Source organism: Vitis riparia, chromosome 12 (genome assembly GCF_004353265.1).
Source record: "Vitis riparia cultivar Riparia Gloire de Montpellier isolate 1030 chromosome 12, EGFV_Vit.rip_1.0, whole genome shotgun sequence".
Taxonomy (NCBI): domain Eukaryota; kingdom Viridiplantae; phylum Streptophyta; class Magnoliopsida; order Vitales; family Vitaceae; genus Vitis; species Vitis riparia.
This window is the reverse complement of record NC_048442.1, coordinates 16,852,028-16,868,935: the sequence shown is the minus strand read 5'-3', so window position 1 is coordinate 16,868,935 and position 16,908 is coordinate 16,852,028. Positions and strand designations below refer to the sequence as shown.

The window sequence follows — 16,908 nt, the reverse complement described above, 5'->3', positions numbered from 1 at the left end:
ATAATAATAAAAATAAAAATAAAATAAAAAGGAAGAGTGTATGATATAAAAATATAATTTGGGCCTGTTCGGAAAATTTAGATAGGGTGGGCGTATTTCCAGGCTTCCAGTCAAGACTTGGCTTGCAGACAATATGGTCCGACTCTGTGTCGGCTTACTAAAAGACTTCAGGTGAACTATATATTCATTTCCAGAGGAAAATATCTAGAAGTATTGAGGCCGAAATCCCAACTTTTTGCAGGAACAAGGCCAAACAATGCTCTACAGTTACAGTTACAGTTCCAGAGAATTAGGGCGCGAAAATCTCCAAAGTCTTCTCTTCTCTCCATGTAAGCTTCAAACTCTCAATCATCTTATGGAAATAGAGATTTTTGGGGGTTTAATTTCCACTCCCAGAACTTGGCAAAAAGTCTGAACTGTACTTTCCGCCCCACTTTATCTTCGTCCAAGATTGACAAAAGCCTAGGCAGAAATGCATATTCACATACCCAGAAGCAAAGGCTGAATCCTAGAGGTGCTAGGGTTTTTCCAGGGTTTAAGCTTCAGTGTCATTCCAGAACTGTCGCTTTGCCCAAAAAAACTTCAATTAGTCGTAGAAAGAAGAAGTATAGTGGTGTGCTGCCGTCCATTTTACGGGCTTTGGAGTCTGAAAACAACATCGAAGATACCCTAAGTTCATGTGGGAAACTGAGCCCAAAAGAACAGACTGTGATTCTCAAAGAGCAGAGAAGTTGGGAAAGAGTTTTGCGGGTTTTTGAGTGGATTAAATCACAGGAGGATTACGTGCCCAATGTAATTCACTACAATGTAGTGCTTCGGGTGCTGGGTAGAGCTCAAAAATGGGATGAATTGAGGCTGTGTTGGATTGAAATGGCTAAAAATGGTGTTTTACCAACAAACAACACCTATGGAATGCTGGTTGATGTGTATGGCAAAGCAGGTCTTGTGAAAGAAGCACTCTTGTGGATTAAGCACATGAAATTAAGGGGAGTTTTTCCAGATGAGGTTACAATGAATACTGTTGTTCGGGTTTTAAAGGATGCAGGAGAGTTTGATTGGGCGGATAGGTTTTATAGGGATTGGTGTGTTGGGAAGGTTGAATTGGGTGATTTTGATTTGGAATCTGTAGCTGATTCAGATGATGAGATAGGTTCTGCACCTGTCAGTCTTAAACATTTTTTGTCAACTGAGCTTTTCAAGATTGGTGGGAGAAGGCCTATTTCGAATATTATGGATTCATCGAATACAGATGGTTCCAGACGTAAGCCACAACTTACGGCTACTTATAATACTTTAATTGATTTGTATGGTAAGGCGGGTCGTCTGAAGGATGCAGCTGATGTGTTTGCAGAAATGTTAAAATTGGGTGTTGCAATGGATACTATTACTTTCAACACTATGATCTATACTTGTGGAAGCCATGGGCATTTATCAGAGGCAGAGGCTTTGCTTACCGAGATGGAAGAAAGGGGAATATCTCCTGACACAAAAACTTACAACATATTTCTTTCTTTGTATGCTGATGGGGGAAACATTGATGCAGCCCTCAAGTGTTACAGGAAGATCAGAGAGGTGGGACTTTTCCCTGATGTTGTAACTCACAGAGCTGTTCTTCATGTATTATGCGAGAGGAATATGGTTGGAGAGGTAGAGACTGTGATTGCAGAAATGAAAAGATCTCGTGTGCGGGTTGATGAGCATTCTATCCCTGTTGTTATTAAGATGTATGTAAATGAAGGATTGCTTGATAAGGCAAAAATCTTTTTGGAAGAACATCTTTTGGAGGATGAGTTATCATCAAGAACACGTGTAGCAATTATAGATGCTTATGCTGAAAAGGGTCTTTGGGCGGAGGCTGAGCATGTGTTCATTGGAAAGAGGGATTCAGGACAGAAGAAGGATGTTGTGGAATATAATGTCATGGTCAAAGCTTATGGCAAAGCAAAACTTTACGATAAAGCCTTTTCGCTCTTCAAGGGCATGCGAAAGCATGGGACCTGGCCCAATGAAAGCACTTATAATTCTCTCATACAAATGTTTTCTGGAGGTGATTTGGTGGACGAAGCAAGAGATATCTTAGCTGAAATGCAAAAAATGGGATTCAAACCGCAGTGTCTAACCTTCTCTACTGTTATTGCATGTTATGCCCGACTGGGACGGCTTCCTGATGCAGTTGGTGTCTATGAAGAAATGGTAAGGTTGGGAGTCAAACCAAATGAAGTTGTTTATGGATCTTTAATAAATGGATTTTCAGAAACTGGAAATGTTGAAGAAGCTCTTTGTTATTTCCGCAAAATGGATGAATTTGGCATTTCAGCAAATCAGATAGTGTTGACTTCTCTGATTAAGGCTTATAGTAAGGTGGGGTGCCTGGAAGGAGCAAAAACACTCTATGAGGGAATGAAGGATTTGGAGGGTGGTCCAGATATTGTGGCATCAAATAGTATGATAAATCTCTATGCTGATCTGGGGTTAGTGTCTGAAGCCAAGTTGATTTTTGATGATTTGAGACAAAAGGGTAGCGCAGATGGGGTTTCATTTGCAACAATGATGTATCTGTACAAGAACTTGGGTATGCTTGATGAAGCCATTGATGTTGCTGACGAGATGAAACAGTCGGGGTTGCTGAGGGACTGTGCTTCGTTCAATAAGGTAATGGCATGTTATGCAACAAATGGACAGTTGAGTGCTTGTGGTGAATTATTGCATGAGATGATATCAAGGAGGATTCTACCTGATACTGGGACATTTAAAGTAATGTTTACGGTGTTGAAAAAGGGGGGCCTTCCAACTGAAGCAGTAACACAGCTCGAATCATCTTACCAAGAAGGGAAACCTTATGCTAGACAAGCTGTAATAACCTCCGTCTTCTCTACAGTGGGTTTGCATGCTTTTGCACTTGAATCCTGTGAAACCGTCTTAAACGCTGAAGTGGATCTTGATTCTTCTTTCTATAATGTTGCAATATATGCTTTTGGAGCATCTGGATCAATCGACAAGGCTTTGAAAATGTTCATGAAAATGCAGGATGAGGGCCTGGAACCAGATCTTGTTACTCATATTAATCTTGCTGGTTGTTATGGAAAAGCTGGTATGCTTGAAGGTTTGAAGCGGATTTACAGCCAACTAAAATATCGAGAGATTGAGCCCAATGAATCCTTGTTCAAGGCTATTATAGATGCCTATAGAAGTGCCAAGAGGCATGACCTTGCTGAATTGGTTAGCCAGGAGATGAAATTTGCCTTTGACACAACAATGCGGTAGAATAAGATGTGCAGAGAAAACCTTCTGCAACAAATTCAAGTTAGAGGGTGCAGGTAACCATGTATGGACAGTGCAAGAACACAGCCATTGATGGAAGATTTTGAAGGTGATTTTGGGTTTGATGAATTACATGTAAAATCTGGATGTAGGGGACAGTAAATTGTTAGTTGCAAGGTGTATTATATTTATTATTCATGTTTTCTAGACAGATATGTATGAATAGAAGCTTTGACATTTTGTTTCGGGAATTTTTCCATGCCTGTGCTGTATTTTGGATTCCATAAGAGATCTCTCAAAATGTCTTATCCCAGAGGACCCAGACCAATTGATGCCTTGGGAAGATACCTAGCCATTTGTAGCTCTATACAATATACAATCACCTGACAATTTTGTTAATTTTTCAGTTGGAAAACTTTCTATTATCATAACTATACTGTTAAACAGGTATATTCTCATATGTAGGAGATATATATATATCTGTGCGTGTGTGTGTAGAAGAAGAAAACAAGAATTAGAACTTACAACAATTCATGCTTGAAGGAGTAATTTGAAAAATAGGGAATGATATTATTCTGCTTTTTTTTAATGCACAATTCAGAATGTCAGAAGAGACTCATTATACAAATAGCCTTCCCCAGTTCCCAGCACTGAAAATATAAAATAAAATCATTTAACTTGTTTAGATCTTAATATTGATCTTATCTTCTACAAGGGGGTATAAAAGCACCAACTCCAACAGAGAAAATTGAATTATTGGACTCCATGTGGTTCAAAAGGCCTCATAAATAGATGATCAGTGTCTTATGCTCTCAATGTTAGTCTAACAAGATCATATGGCCTTAGGGTGTTCTTAATCATCCAATCAACCAGATAAGAATGAGAGAGATCAAGACAAGCTTCTCAATCGCCAGAAGATGGGACCCTATTGTCAAATGCATCCCTTGGCAAGGAAAATCAGGTGAGGATGGTCGGATATTGCCTTCCCCCAGTTATTGAAATTGTGTGCTCCATATATCTTCCATTATTACTGTTTCTGATAGGATACTGTGAAGGCAGACCATAACAGAAACAAAGAATGGGAAACAAAAACCATTCAATCAATGTTACTCTTAAGCCCTGAGCATTGAGTTGATAACTAATTCCCATCTTGTCAACATCACCCCATACCTTCCACATCTAGAAAATTGCTTTCTCCAGGAACAAGTGAATTCTCAAAATCAAAACTAGAACCCAAGTTGTTCTTAGTTTCAATCCAGCTCTTGCCAGGCATTTTATTAACACCTCTATCTTTCATTAACCTCCTAATCCTTAAAGCATCATTCCACCGGCCAACTGCCTTGTAGACATTAGCAAGAAGAACATAACTCAAATGGTAGTCAGGTTCCAATTCCATCACCCTCTTTGCAATGCGCTCAGCAATCTCATAGTTTGTACAGGTTGTGCAAGCACCAAGAAGAGCAGCCCAGAGAGATGAATCATCTCTAAAGTCTGAAGTCTCTATCAAAATTTCAGCTTCTTCTAATAGTCCAGCGCGGCCAAGAAGATCAACCATGCAACTATAATGCTCAATTCCAACCTTAATTCCATAATCTTTAGTCATTGAGATAAAATATTCTCGTCCTTCATCAACTAAGCCTCTGTGACTACAAGCAAAAAGAATCCCTATGAAACTAATATAATCAGGCTTTATCCCCTCCTTAACCATCTGATTAAATATCCTAAGAGCTTCTTCACCTCTTCCATTTTGAGCGAACCCCCCAATCATTGAGTTCCAAGTTATCAAATTTCTGACTGGCATCTGATCAAAGATTGTTTGTGCATACTCAATACAACCACACTTTGCATAAAGATCAACCAGAGCTGATTCTACGATAACATCTCTCCAACCACCCTTCCTTATATACTGGCAGTGGACCTCTTTCCCTTGTCTAACAGCTGCCAAACCTGCACAGGTACGAAGTATGGTTCCAAAACAGTAGAGATCAACCTTTTCCATCTTCCTAAAGATCTGAATAACAGACTTGAAGTCTCCATTCTGACAGTATCCCCCAAGCAATGCACTCCAAGAAACTGAATTCTTTATTGGCATTCGATCAAAAATGCGTTGAGATTCGCCTACTGAACCACATTTTCCATACATGTCCACTAGGCTGCTCTCCACAACCACATTTCCACAAAATCCAGTTGTAATGACCTTAGCATGCACTTCTTTACCTTGCTTCAATCTCCCTAGATTCCCACAGGCAGTTAAGACTGTCCCAAATGTAAATCCATCTGGGCACATCCCGTGATCTCTCTGCATGGAATAGAAAAATCTCAAAGCTTCATCAAAGAAATCGTTCCTTGTCAACGCAGAAATGATCGATGTCCAACAAATAGCATCCGGTTCAAGCAATTCATCAAACAATTGGCGCGCATCATCCAAAGCACAGTTCCTCCCATGCATGTCTATCAAAGCACTAGCAATAACATAATTTGAATCAAACCCACGTCCTAAAACTACCCCATGAAATATCCGACCCAGTTTCAAGTCCCCAAGCTCAGAACAAGCCTTGATGACGGCAGACAAAGTAAACGCATTTGGCTCAACCCCATAAGCCAACATTTTCCAGAACAACTCAAGAGAGTTCATAGGTTTCCCTACCCGAACATACCCCGATATCATCGAGGTCCACGATATCACATCTTTAACAAAAAGACCATCAAACACCTTCCGGGTCTCGGGAAAATGGGTACCCAACTTGAAATAAAGCGTGAGTAAGCTATTCCCAACAAACCGATCAAACTCGAGACCAGATTTGATTACATGAGCATGGATTTGGAGGCCATGGTTGAATGCCAAAACCTTGGTACATGTTTGCAAGAGAGAAGCATATAGGACTGGTTTTGCGGATATTTCACCGGGATCTATGGATTTTAAAAGTTGTAGAGCGCCGGAAAGCTCACCGGATTTACAGAGTTGGAGGATTTTGGAAAATGGGTTTGTGTTGTCGGAGAGATTGAGAGGGGTGAGCAAGCTATAATAGCGTTTGAACAAGGGCTTCATCAAATGTTGCATACGGAGTGAGTGGAGCACTACAACTGATTTTTGAAAGCTTAACGGTTTGGGGTCTACTTATTTTTGGAGACTCTTTTAACTTCAATGATTTTGATTGGGATTAAAAAAATTAATTTCAAAAAATATGATTTTTTTAAAACTATTTCCAAATTTACAATACTTTACAAAAATTCAATTCAAAATTTTTGGTTTCATATTAAATTGAAGCTGAAATTGTTGTTATAGAAAGTGTCTTATATTAGGAAATCTCCAACAATAAAGAAAAAATGTATTTGCATGCACTCATATAAAAATAATTATAAAATTGTTATCCTTTAAAAATAATTCAAGTTCTATAAACTCAAAGGTAATACCTAAGTTAGTCAAAAGCAATATTTATATCCTTAAAAAGTAATATATGAATAGTTAAAGGTAATACATTTGACCAAAAAATTGATAAAATAATAATGTTTTTTAGATAATGGTTTGAAACTTATATTTTATAAACATGAGTTTTTTTTTTATGAGTTTTTTTATTTTAGTGTATGGAAATATACTTTTTCTCTAAAAATATTTTTAAAAATATTGAATTTTAATAAATATATTTTAAAACTATTGCATTTTCTTTTTCCAAAAATCCGATTTATTTTGTAGTTCAAAAAGTGCCACAAGGAGTAAGTCCTCGATATACTTTTCCATGTTTCCATGCCCTAAGCTTATATCTCCATCACTTTTAAATATGTATCTTTCTTACGTACCACCAAAAAATTAAATTTCGTATTCTAATTTGCTATCACTTTACTTGGTGGCTAAGGAAAGTTTTCAAATATGGTTGAGATATCATATTCAAATTCAATAATTATCAAATAATTTTTAAAAAAAATTAATTTGCTAAGTTGATATGCTATTTGTGGACCCTGCATTTCGGCTCAATGCGTTTCCCACTCGATGGCGAGCTCGATTTTTATTTGAAAAATTGATTTTATTCATTGTTTGAAAAATGACTTGGAGTCGCCACTTATTTTTGTTTTATTTTTAAAAGGGTAAACAAAATAAGAAAGAAAAACCCTAAGTATGACTCCTTATTTGGAAAAGGTGATCTACGAAAAACCGGATCGGGTTCGGGGGTCAGGTTACTTATCGGGAAGGTACGGTAGAGACCGTAGCACCCCTCTAGGTCCCTAAAGTCGGGTCTCTACTAATAAAATGAAACTGACATGGCGACCAATGAGAAAATCAATGAATACTCAAATCAATCCTGCACATATGAGAATTAGAAACAAGCATAAGGAGTGACCGTGATGCAAGAATATAAGTACCTGGGTCGCGAACGATCAATGCGCTATCATAAAAATGAGGTTAGTGCACAATTAAGGAATAATATCGAGCATGTCATAGAGTAGAATAACACCAATCATGCATGACAATTAAATCAATCAATCAATCAGTCAATTATAAATTCATGTATGTAGGGCCCCTACCAAAGCCCATTTTATTTTGCATGAATTAATTCCAATAAATCCATTGATTGGAATTACGGGAATTAATCTTTGCTTATTTAAAGTCGAGAAGAACAAAAGGTTATTTGAAAATCAGAGTGGAGTTAAAACTGCTCGAGAGAAAACTGGATTTTTGAAGTTTATTCGAAAATTGGAATCTTGAAAATTATTTGAAAATTGGAGTCTCGAAAATTATTTGAAAATTGGAGTCTCGAAAATTATTTGAAAATTGGAATCTCGAAAATTATTTGAAAATTGGAGTTTCGAAAATTAAATTTGAAAGAAATTGGAAATTTAAAAATTATTTGAGAATTTGGAATTTTAAAAATTAGAAATTACGTTCGGAAATTAGAAAATTGGAATTTCAGAAATTGAGAATTAAATTCGAAAATCGGAATTTTGAAGAATTATCTAAAAAATGGAATTTTTTTTTCTTAAAAAATTAATAAGTAAATGAATAAAAAGGAATTGGAGTTTCAAAGATTTATTTGAAGGTGGCATAAAAAAATAGAAAAATAAAATAAAATAAAATAAAGTAAAGTAAAAAATAAAAATAAAAATTAAATTCTGGATTTTGGAATTTTCGGAGTTGTGGAATTTTCAAAAAATTAAATTTTAAAAATTTGAATCTTGAGGAATTAAATTTAAAATTAGAATTTTAGAAAATTATTTCGAGAATTGAATTCTAAAGGATTAAATTTTAAAAAATAGAGTTTTGGAAGAGTGGATTTCGAGAATTAAAGTTTTGAAAACTAAATTTAAAATCAAATTTTAGAAAACTATTTCAAGAATGGTATTTTTAAAATAAGTAAATTTGAAACTTTGAAATTTTAGGAAATTTTAAAGAGTTATTGGAGAATATATATGTAAAAAAGAATAAATAAAATAATCAAATAAACAAAACTTTTAACATTAAAATAATAAAATAATAAAAATAAAATAAAAAAGATGGCACGTGGCCACATAAAATGCACTGGAGGGTAATATTTCATTCAGCAAATCCAAACCAAACCATTCATGGAGAAATAAGATAAAAACCCAACATCAATATCATGAAAAATCACCACTATGCAAAGGGATTTTTCTCAATAGTACGGTAAATTAAAAAAGTTATGCTTAAATTACTGTAGTAGAAGAAGTTATTACAAATATACGGTAGTTTTTGCCACATAGGAGAGAGGAGAGAGGGTGAACGGATAATTTTTTTTTAAAACCAAAATCATCTTTTCAAATTTCAAAAGTCAAAAAGGGAAATCGTCTCTTCAAAAGACGAGTTCCATGAAAAAAAAAATTTAGTATTTAAAAAAATTCCCCATTTACAAGGGAAGAGACGAGTTCCCATGGGAAAAATTTTTTTTTTTTTAAATATTTTTTTTTATAAAAAAATTCCCAATATAAAAAAAAAAAAAAAAAATTCTCATGGGAACTCGTCTCTTGAAGAGACGAGTTCCCTTGAGGAATTGTTTTTTTTTTTTTTTTTTAATTTGGGTATTTAAAAAAAAAAATTTCCCATGGGAACTCGTCTCTTGAAGAGACGAGTTCCCTTGAGGATTTTTTTTTTTTTTTTTAAATTTGGAAATTTTTTTATAAAAAAAATATTTAAAAAAAAAAAATTTCCCATAGGATTTTTTTTTTTTTAAATTTGGGTATTTAAAAAAAAAAAAAAAATTCCCATGGGAACTCGTCTCTTGAAGAGACGAGCTCCCTTGAGGAATTGTTTTTTTTTTTTTTTTTTTTTAAATTTGGGAATTTTTTTATAAAAAAAATATTTAAAAAAAAAAAAAATTCCCATGGGAACTCGTCTCTTCTTCAGGAATTGTTTTTTTTTTTTTTTTTTTTAATTTGGGTATTTAAAAAAAAAAAAAATTCCCATAGGAACTCGTCTCTTCAAGAGACAAGTTCCCTTGTGAAATTGTTTTTTTTTTTTTTTTTAATTTGGGAATTTTTTTATAAAAAAAATATTAAAAAAAAAATTCCCATGGGAAGAGACGAGTTCCCTTAAGGAATTGTTTTTTTTTTTTTTTTTTTATTTTAAATTTGGGTATTTAAAAAAAAAAAAAAAAAATATTTCCCATAGGAACTCGTCTCTTGAAGAGACGAGTTCCCTTGTGGAATATATATATATATTTTTTTTTAATTTGGGAATTTTTTTATAAAAAAAATATTAAAAAAAAAAATTTCCCATGGGAAGAGTTCCCTTAAGGAATTGTTTTTTTTTTTTTTTTAATTTGGGTATTTTAAAAAAAAAAACTAAAAAAAAAAAAATTCCCTTGTGGAATAATTTTTTTTATAAAATAAAATACTCTTCTTCAGGAATTGTTTTTTTTTTTTTTGAAGAGACGAGTTCCCTTGTGGAATAATTTTTTTTTTTTTAATTTGGGAATTTTTTTATAAAAAAAAATATTTAAAAAAAAAAAAATTTCCCATGGGAACTCGTCTCTTCAAGAGACGAGTTCCCTTAAGGAATTGTTCTTTTTTTTTTTTTTTTTTTTTTTTTTTTTTATTTGGGTATTTTTTTAAAAAAAAATTATTTATTTATTTATTTTTTCCCATAGGAACTCGTCTCTTCAAGAGACGAGTTCCCTTGTGGAATAATTTTTTTTTTGGGAATCTTTTTATAAAAAAAAAAATATTTAAATTTTTTTTTTTTCCCATGGGAACTCGTCTCTTGAAAGAGACGAGTTCCCATTGAGGAATTGGTTTTTTTTTTTTTTTTTAAATTTGGGAAAAAGAACTCGTCTCTTCAAGAGACGAGTTCCCTTGTGGAATTGTTTTTTTTTTTTTTTTTGTAATTTGGGAATTTTATTTTTTAAAAAAATATTTTTTTAAAAAAAATATTTTTTTTTTCCCATAGGAACTCGTCTCTTGAAGAGACGAGTTCCCTTGAGGAATTGTTTTTTTTTTTTTTGTTTAAATAATAATTTGGGAATTTTTAAAAAAATGAGGAATTTTTTTAAATACTAATTTTTTTTTTCATGGAACTCGTCTTTTGAAGAGACGATTTTCCTTTTGACTTTTGAAAAGATGATTTTGGTTTTAAAAAAAAGTTATCCGTTAACCCTCTCTCCTCTCTCCTAAGTGGCAAATCCTCTCTCTTATGTGGCAAAAACTACCGTATATTTGTAATAACTTCTTCTACTACAGTAATTTAAGCATAACTTTTTTAATTTACCGTACTATTGAGAAAAATCCCTATGCAAAGCACAAATAAGAACTAGGCAGCACAAATGTTTTCTGATGCTCAAAGATATCAAAGCCCTAAAAGATTAAGTGAAGAAAAAAAAAACAAACCAGATCTTTGTTGGAGGCAAATGCTTCAGGAGATTGATTCCTCCGGAAATGCTCCTTCCAACATGAACCGATCCGCTTCCAAAATACCGCCCAACTGCTGTCCGTTTTCACTTCAACTCTCTAGATTTTATTTTTTTATTTTTTTTGGCCCATCACACTAAAAATAAATTCTTTTCTCCCGCGTGTTCCCCACTCTTCCTCGGATTTTTATCCTCAGCTGCTCTCTGTCTCTCTCTTTTTCCTTCCCCAAAAAAACCTATCTCTCAGCTCCCAGCTGCTGCCCACAATGCTCTCCTCAAACCTCCAATGTTTCTACCAAAACAACCATGAAAAGCCTTCCTCTCTTTCTCTGATGAAAAGCTCCTCCTGTAGCTTTTTTTCTTCAGCTCCCGGAATCTCTTCTGTTTCCTCTTAGCTTCTCTCTGGTTCTCTCTCTAAAAAAAATGCCCTCCCTCTAATGTCTCTCTGCAACCCCCCCAGCGGCCAGGCCCGAGAGCTCCCCTGCCCCCGAAAAAATCTCCCTATCCCTCTACAAGGAGCTCCTCTCACCCGAAAAATCTGCACCTGTTCTTCTGTTCACCACCTCAGCAAGCATGGGCTCCTCAACAACCAGCATGGTCGCCCCTACCTCTTGCCGTGTCCATGCGTCCAATGCAGCTCCTTCATCGCAGAAAAGGGGTCCCCCTCTCACTTAAAAAAAAAATCATCCGAGTGGCCCCTCAAACCAACTGGAAAAACCCTTAGTCTTTTAAGGGGTCTACACTATTGTAATATTAAATTTTCTTATAAATAACAAAAATTATTAAGAATATTATTATAAATATCATATGTATGAAGGAAAAAGTCATGAAATGAAGATAACTTATAGAGATTATACAAGTTTGATAAAAATATAAGGAAAAAGAGAATATATCTGATAAAGTGAATTTAGGGTATGGATATAAAAAGTGAGGAAACATAAAATATTTCTGTAATCCAATAATTATATCTAGTTTTGTACTTTGTAATGTTATTTATAATATAGTGAAAAGATTTTTATTTTTCATCCGTGGATATATGTATGGATGATCAAACCACATTAAAACTTGATGTACTGTATGTGGTTTTGGCCAGTATAACATTTCCCAATTGTGATTTCATTTATAAGCTAAACCATATTTGTCAAATATAAGGTTTTTTTTTTTTTTTGTCACTTTTACATTTTTTTTTTGTTTTATTTATTCATATAACTTTATCAATTTAAAATTATTGATTTATTAATAAACAAAATAGAAATTTATTACTTTTTTTTTTTGTATTAAAGTAATACCAAACCTTTAAATTTAAATATATTGATTTTTTATTATTAAAAGTAAATAAGAGAATTAATTGATAAATAATAATTTTTAATATATAATAAGCTTATGTCTCCATCACTTTTAAATATATACCTTTCTTTTACGTGCCACAAAAAATTAAATTTCATTAATAATTCTAAATTGTTATCACGTCCCTTGGTAGCTAAGGAAAATTTTAAAATATGGTTGAGATATCATATTCATATTCAATAATTACTAAATAATTCTAAAAGTAAAAAATAAAAATACAATCTTGAAGCAAAATTAAATAGTATAAATAGTGAAATAAGATATTTTAAGGGTATATTGGTAGTATTTTTAAAAAATAGTTTTTGAAATTAATTTTTTAAAATAGTTTTCAATTATTTTGAAAAACTTGAATATGAAAGGACAAAAAGCATTTTCCCACCGACCAATCAGAAAATAAGTGTACCATTTTCTCATATGTTACATTCATTCACACTTTATACCTCCTGCCCAAATCCTCTGGACCTTATCAACTGCCACCCACATTTGACTTCAACAAAATCAGCCGGCTCTAGTAATTACAAGCCACCATCAGTCCTGATCCTACCCATTTGAACGGTCCTGATCCATCATTGACCCTACTAATCCAACTGTCTTTTACAGGTGGCACAGTCCCCATAGTCCTCCGACCTCCCAAAATTTAATAACTCCCCTTAAAGGTCCAACAACTCCCCCACCCCTCCCCCCCTATCAACGGCCACCAAACAATATGCTCCCCAGAGCTGCTCGATGTTTAAGTCCCACGCATCTATAACTATAAGACTAGGACTACGTTAGCGGCCACCGCCCAACCAACAACTCTAGACTGTTCCTGCCCTTTCAAACATTTTGGCAGACTCCATCGGAAGATCGCACCACCATCACCATGGTTTGTTTCTGTTTTCTCGTCGACCAAACACGACAAGTGAGGAGCAGCAAGCCGGCCGCCGGAATTTGCTCACGGTGTGGGGGCGGGGCGAGCGTGGCGGACATGAAGACGGCGACAAGATTTTGTTATGTGCCATTTTACTGGAAATCATGGCGGGCGATTATTTGTACTTTTTGTGGGTCGATTCTTAGGTCTTATCGCTGAATAGAGAGTCCACCAGTAAGCAGTTTGGGAGATTAGGCTTTTAGGATAAGCGGTTTCTTCTCTGAAGAAAGAAGGCAGGAATAGTTCCTACGATGTATAGGCCCCCCATAGTTAACGTTGCATATTTTTTTTCAGGTAAGGATGTACGTATATGAAGTTTTTATTCTCCATCTTAAATTTTCTCTTAGATCATGGGTTATAAACTTATGATTATATTGAAATATTGAAGTACCGATGTGGGTTTGAATATTATTCCTAAGAAACAGTCAAGGATTCATTGATGGAGTCCTGGGTCCCAGACAGAACGCAGTAAAGCAGTGAAACTGTGGAAAGGCCTCCTGGCTTCCAGCTGAGCTGATGATCATTTAAAACAACACAGCTGTGGGGAGGAGCTGGTTCCGTAGAGAACATGAGTAGAGGAGGTGAATGGGTCAGAAGGCTCACGTGATGCCTTGATAGAGTCCTGGTTGTGACTTGTGAGTAATAAATGTGGTGCATGTGGAAGACTGCAGAAACAGCTTTTCCAGTTCATGCATGCCTGAAAACTCACAATTTACTGCTTTTGATGAAGCAGGTATCTAATGGCTTCTCACTCCTGGGCCAGAAACAATTGTGGGAAGTGCTATTAGATGACAGCGTTTTCCATTTATGTTGTGTAGGTGGGTAATGGGTTGCTCCCCATAAATGAGTGACGTTTGGCATCAAACACCCCCCATTTGCAAGCTTGCACAAATTGCAGGTTTTATGGCCAATCTTGGAAGAGTTGTTTCTTGTGATGAGTTTGGTTTCAAAAATGGCTCTTTTTAACCATAAAATATATTACATTTGATTACCCCATCTTCATCTTTTAATAGTAATTTTTTGGTTAATTACACTTTACCCCACCTATAACGTGTTTTTTACATTCTCCACTTTCATTTAAAATAGGGAAAATTACCCCTTGGGGAAAAGTTGGTCTCTTTTAATAATTATTGGGAAGGACTTTAATAGGCTTAAATACAATAATTGTCCTTCAACTAAAATTTAAAACATTTAAAGCAATTCACTTGATTTGTCAAGACATTTATGGTGTCGCACATTTATTGTAATTATTGACATTCAAATTTTAAAGAGAGAATTACCCTTAAGGATAGGTTGGAAAAAAAAATACAAAAAAGGACGCGCGGGTAGATCTAATAATTCTTATGAAGACCTAATATTTTTATTAAACCAATTTACCCTGAATTTCTCTAGTCCATTTACCAATTGAGAAGTATATTTTTTTTCCTGACAATTATAAAGTATAAGTACAATACAAATGTAATATAGTTACAATGAAAAAACATTAACATTACGATATATTACAATATACTAAAATGACAAAATATTAAATTTGTTTTTTTATTGAACTAACATTTCTAGGCTATCATGTTATATGCATATCATAAAGCATCCTTGCAAGCCAAAATTATAAAAAGACAACAAAAATACACTATTATAATTTCAATACATGAAGTTGTTGATGGTAATTCAATAATGTATAAAAAAAAAAATCTATAAAATTAATTTTTTATATAAAAATATAAATATACAATAAAAATACACTACAATTACAATATAAATACAATAACATTATGATAAGGTAAAATTTTGAAAATTTCAAATTTCTTATGAAATTGGGCGGTTGTGGGTTTTTTTTATATAAAAATATAAATGTATAAAAATACACTACAATTCAATATAAATACAATAACATTACGATATATTACGATAAGATAAAATTTTGAAAATTTCAAATTTCTTATGAAATTGGGCAGTTGTGGGTTTTTTGGTATATACATGTCTAATATACAACAAATATTGTTCTTTATTATATAAAATATGTTTCAATTGATTATAATTTTCAATTTTCAATGAAAATCTAAATATGTTCATTAATATCCAAACAAAGTGGTTCTGAACAAGCATGAAACAACTGAGAAAATTTTTTCTTTTGCCATGTCAAATAAGTCTCAACAACAAAACTAAAGTGCAAACCTTTTCAATGGAAATCAATAATAATCATATCAAACGATCCACCCGGAAAATAAATTTAAAATAAAAACACGTCTTCAATATGACCAAAATAATATAAAAAATTCAAAAAAAAATTAAATAACATTTTACACAAAAAATGTCATTTCTTTCTCAAAACCTCCTTCAATATTTCAGATCTAATATTTTATATCTACATTGTTAAAATTATTAACATTTCGTTCCTTCAATCCAAATTTTAAATTATTTATTTATTTATTTATTTGCATAAATTGACGTATTTTTATTTTTTTTGTCATTTTTTTTTAAAAAAAAAATCTTACCTTTGATGGATTTCTTGCTAGATTCACACAAAAATACAAGCTTTGTGGAGACGATTTCATATCATAACCTAAAGTGTTGGAGTTTTTTCCTTTTTCCCTTTTTTCTTCTTCAATACCGACATAAGGAAACCAATGAGACTAGAAGACATTTTAATGTTTACCAAAGGAACAAAGAATTTAGAGATGCAGTCTGCAAATTTCTGCACAGGAGCTTTAGCCATCTGGGCTGAGTTGTGGCTAGTTTGGGGGTCCCGCGACGAGGGTTGTGGTCGGTGGGATCATCCATAACGTGCCAACTGCGACAGCGTTGGTTGGGATCATCATTCCGGCGTTTTTGACAACCCATATGGGTATGAGTCCTTGTGGGGCCAAACTGCAGCTGGGTTAAAGAATAATTTTTTTTTTTGTTGCTTTTCACTTATTAAGGGTAGTCTTGGCATTTAAACAAAATAAGGCATTTGAAAGAATTATCATAATTTCACCTTATCCTTCAAAAGAATTATTATATGTACCCACCCTTCTCGGTCATATGTTTCCCCAGCCTACCCTAAAGGGTAATTCTTCCAATATTTTTAAATCAAAATTTTGGTTTAACCCTTACAATTATTATATATAATGATAGTATAATTTTTTTATTTAAATTTACTATTTAACACAAAAATACTTCTAAAAAATATTTTCAAAATATCATTTATTGTTTGTTTTTTACATTTTTTTATTTTTATTCTAATTTTTAATTTTATTAAGAAAAATAAGTTTTATAATTATATAATAAAAATGATGATTTTTTCATATATAAAATGTTTAATTTTTCATTCGGAATATTTAAAAAAATAAGAAAATGATGGAGAATGTTTAATTATTTTTTATTTTTCATAATAAAATAATTTTTAAAAATTTATATGATTTTTTTCTCCTTTGCATAGTGTTTTTCTTCTTCTTAATTTTCATATATAATTTTATTTTTTTTCTTCAATGCATCGAGTGGAAGATGTTAATACATTTGATATGTTAAATATTAATGAGGTATAAAAAGTGATCTTCA

At 33.2% G+C, this 16,908-nt stretch overlaps 3 protein-coding genes across 3 annotated transcripts; 2 read left to right on the top strand and 1 right to left on the bottom strand.

Annotated features, from left to right (window-relative positions):
* Positions 1 to 333: 333 nt before the first annotated feature.
* On the top strand, positions 334 to 3,645 carry LOC117927362 (pentatricopeptide repeat-containing protein At1g73710; the record flags this gene model as incomplete). The annotated part of the gene is made up of 1 exon (XM_034846862.1): positions 334 to 3,645. A coding segment is annotated over one exon (2,931 nt), but the record flags the coding sequence as incomplete, so codon positions are not given.
* A 695-nt stretch (positions 3,646 to 4,340) lies between these two features.
* LOC117926347 (pentatricopeptide repeat-containing protein At1g03540) lies at positions 4,341 to 6,355 on the bottom strand. The gene has a single exon (XM_034845440.1). The coding sequence runs from the start codon at positions 6,320 to 6,322 to the stop codon at positions 4,421 to 4,423; it is 1,902 nt and encodes a 633-aa protein (XP_034701331.1). The 5' UTR covers positions 6,323 to 6,355; the 3' UTR covers positions 4,341 to 4,420.
* Positions 6,356 to 13,228: 6,873 nt separating this feature from the next.
* On the top strand, positions 13,229 to 13,774 carry LOC117927034. The gene has a single exon (XM_034846401.1). It carries the CDS (start codon positions 13,321 to 13,323, stop codon positions 13,525 to 13,527), a length of 207 nt encoding a protein of 68 aa, XP_034702292.1. The 5' UTR covers positions 13,229 to 13,320; the 3' UTR covers positions 13,528 to 13,774.
* Positions 13,775 to 16,908: the final 3,134 nt, after the last annotated feature.

Bases quoted from the DNA above. Each gene is read 5' to 3' on its own strand.
- LOC117926347 (XM_034845440.1), bottom strand. From the start codon at position 6,322: ATGCAACATTTGATGAAGCCCTTGTTCAAACGCTATTATAGCTTGCTC.
- LOC117927034 (XM_034846401.1), top strand. From the start codon at position 13,321: ATGGTTTGTTTCTGTTTTCTCGTCGACCAAACACGACAAGTGAGGAGC.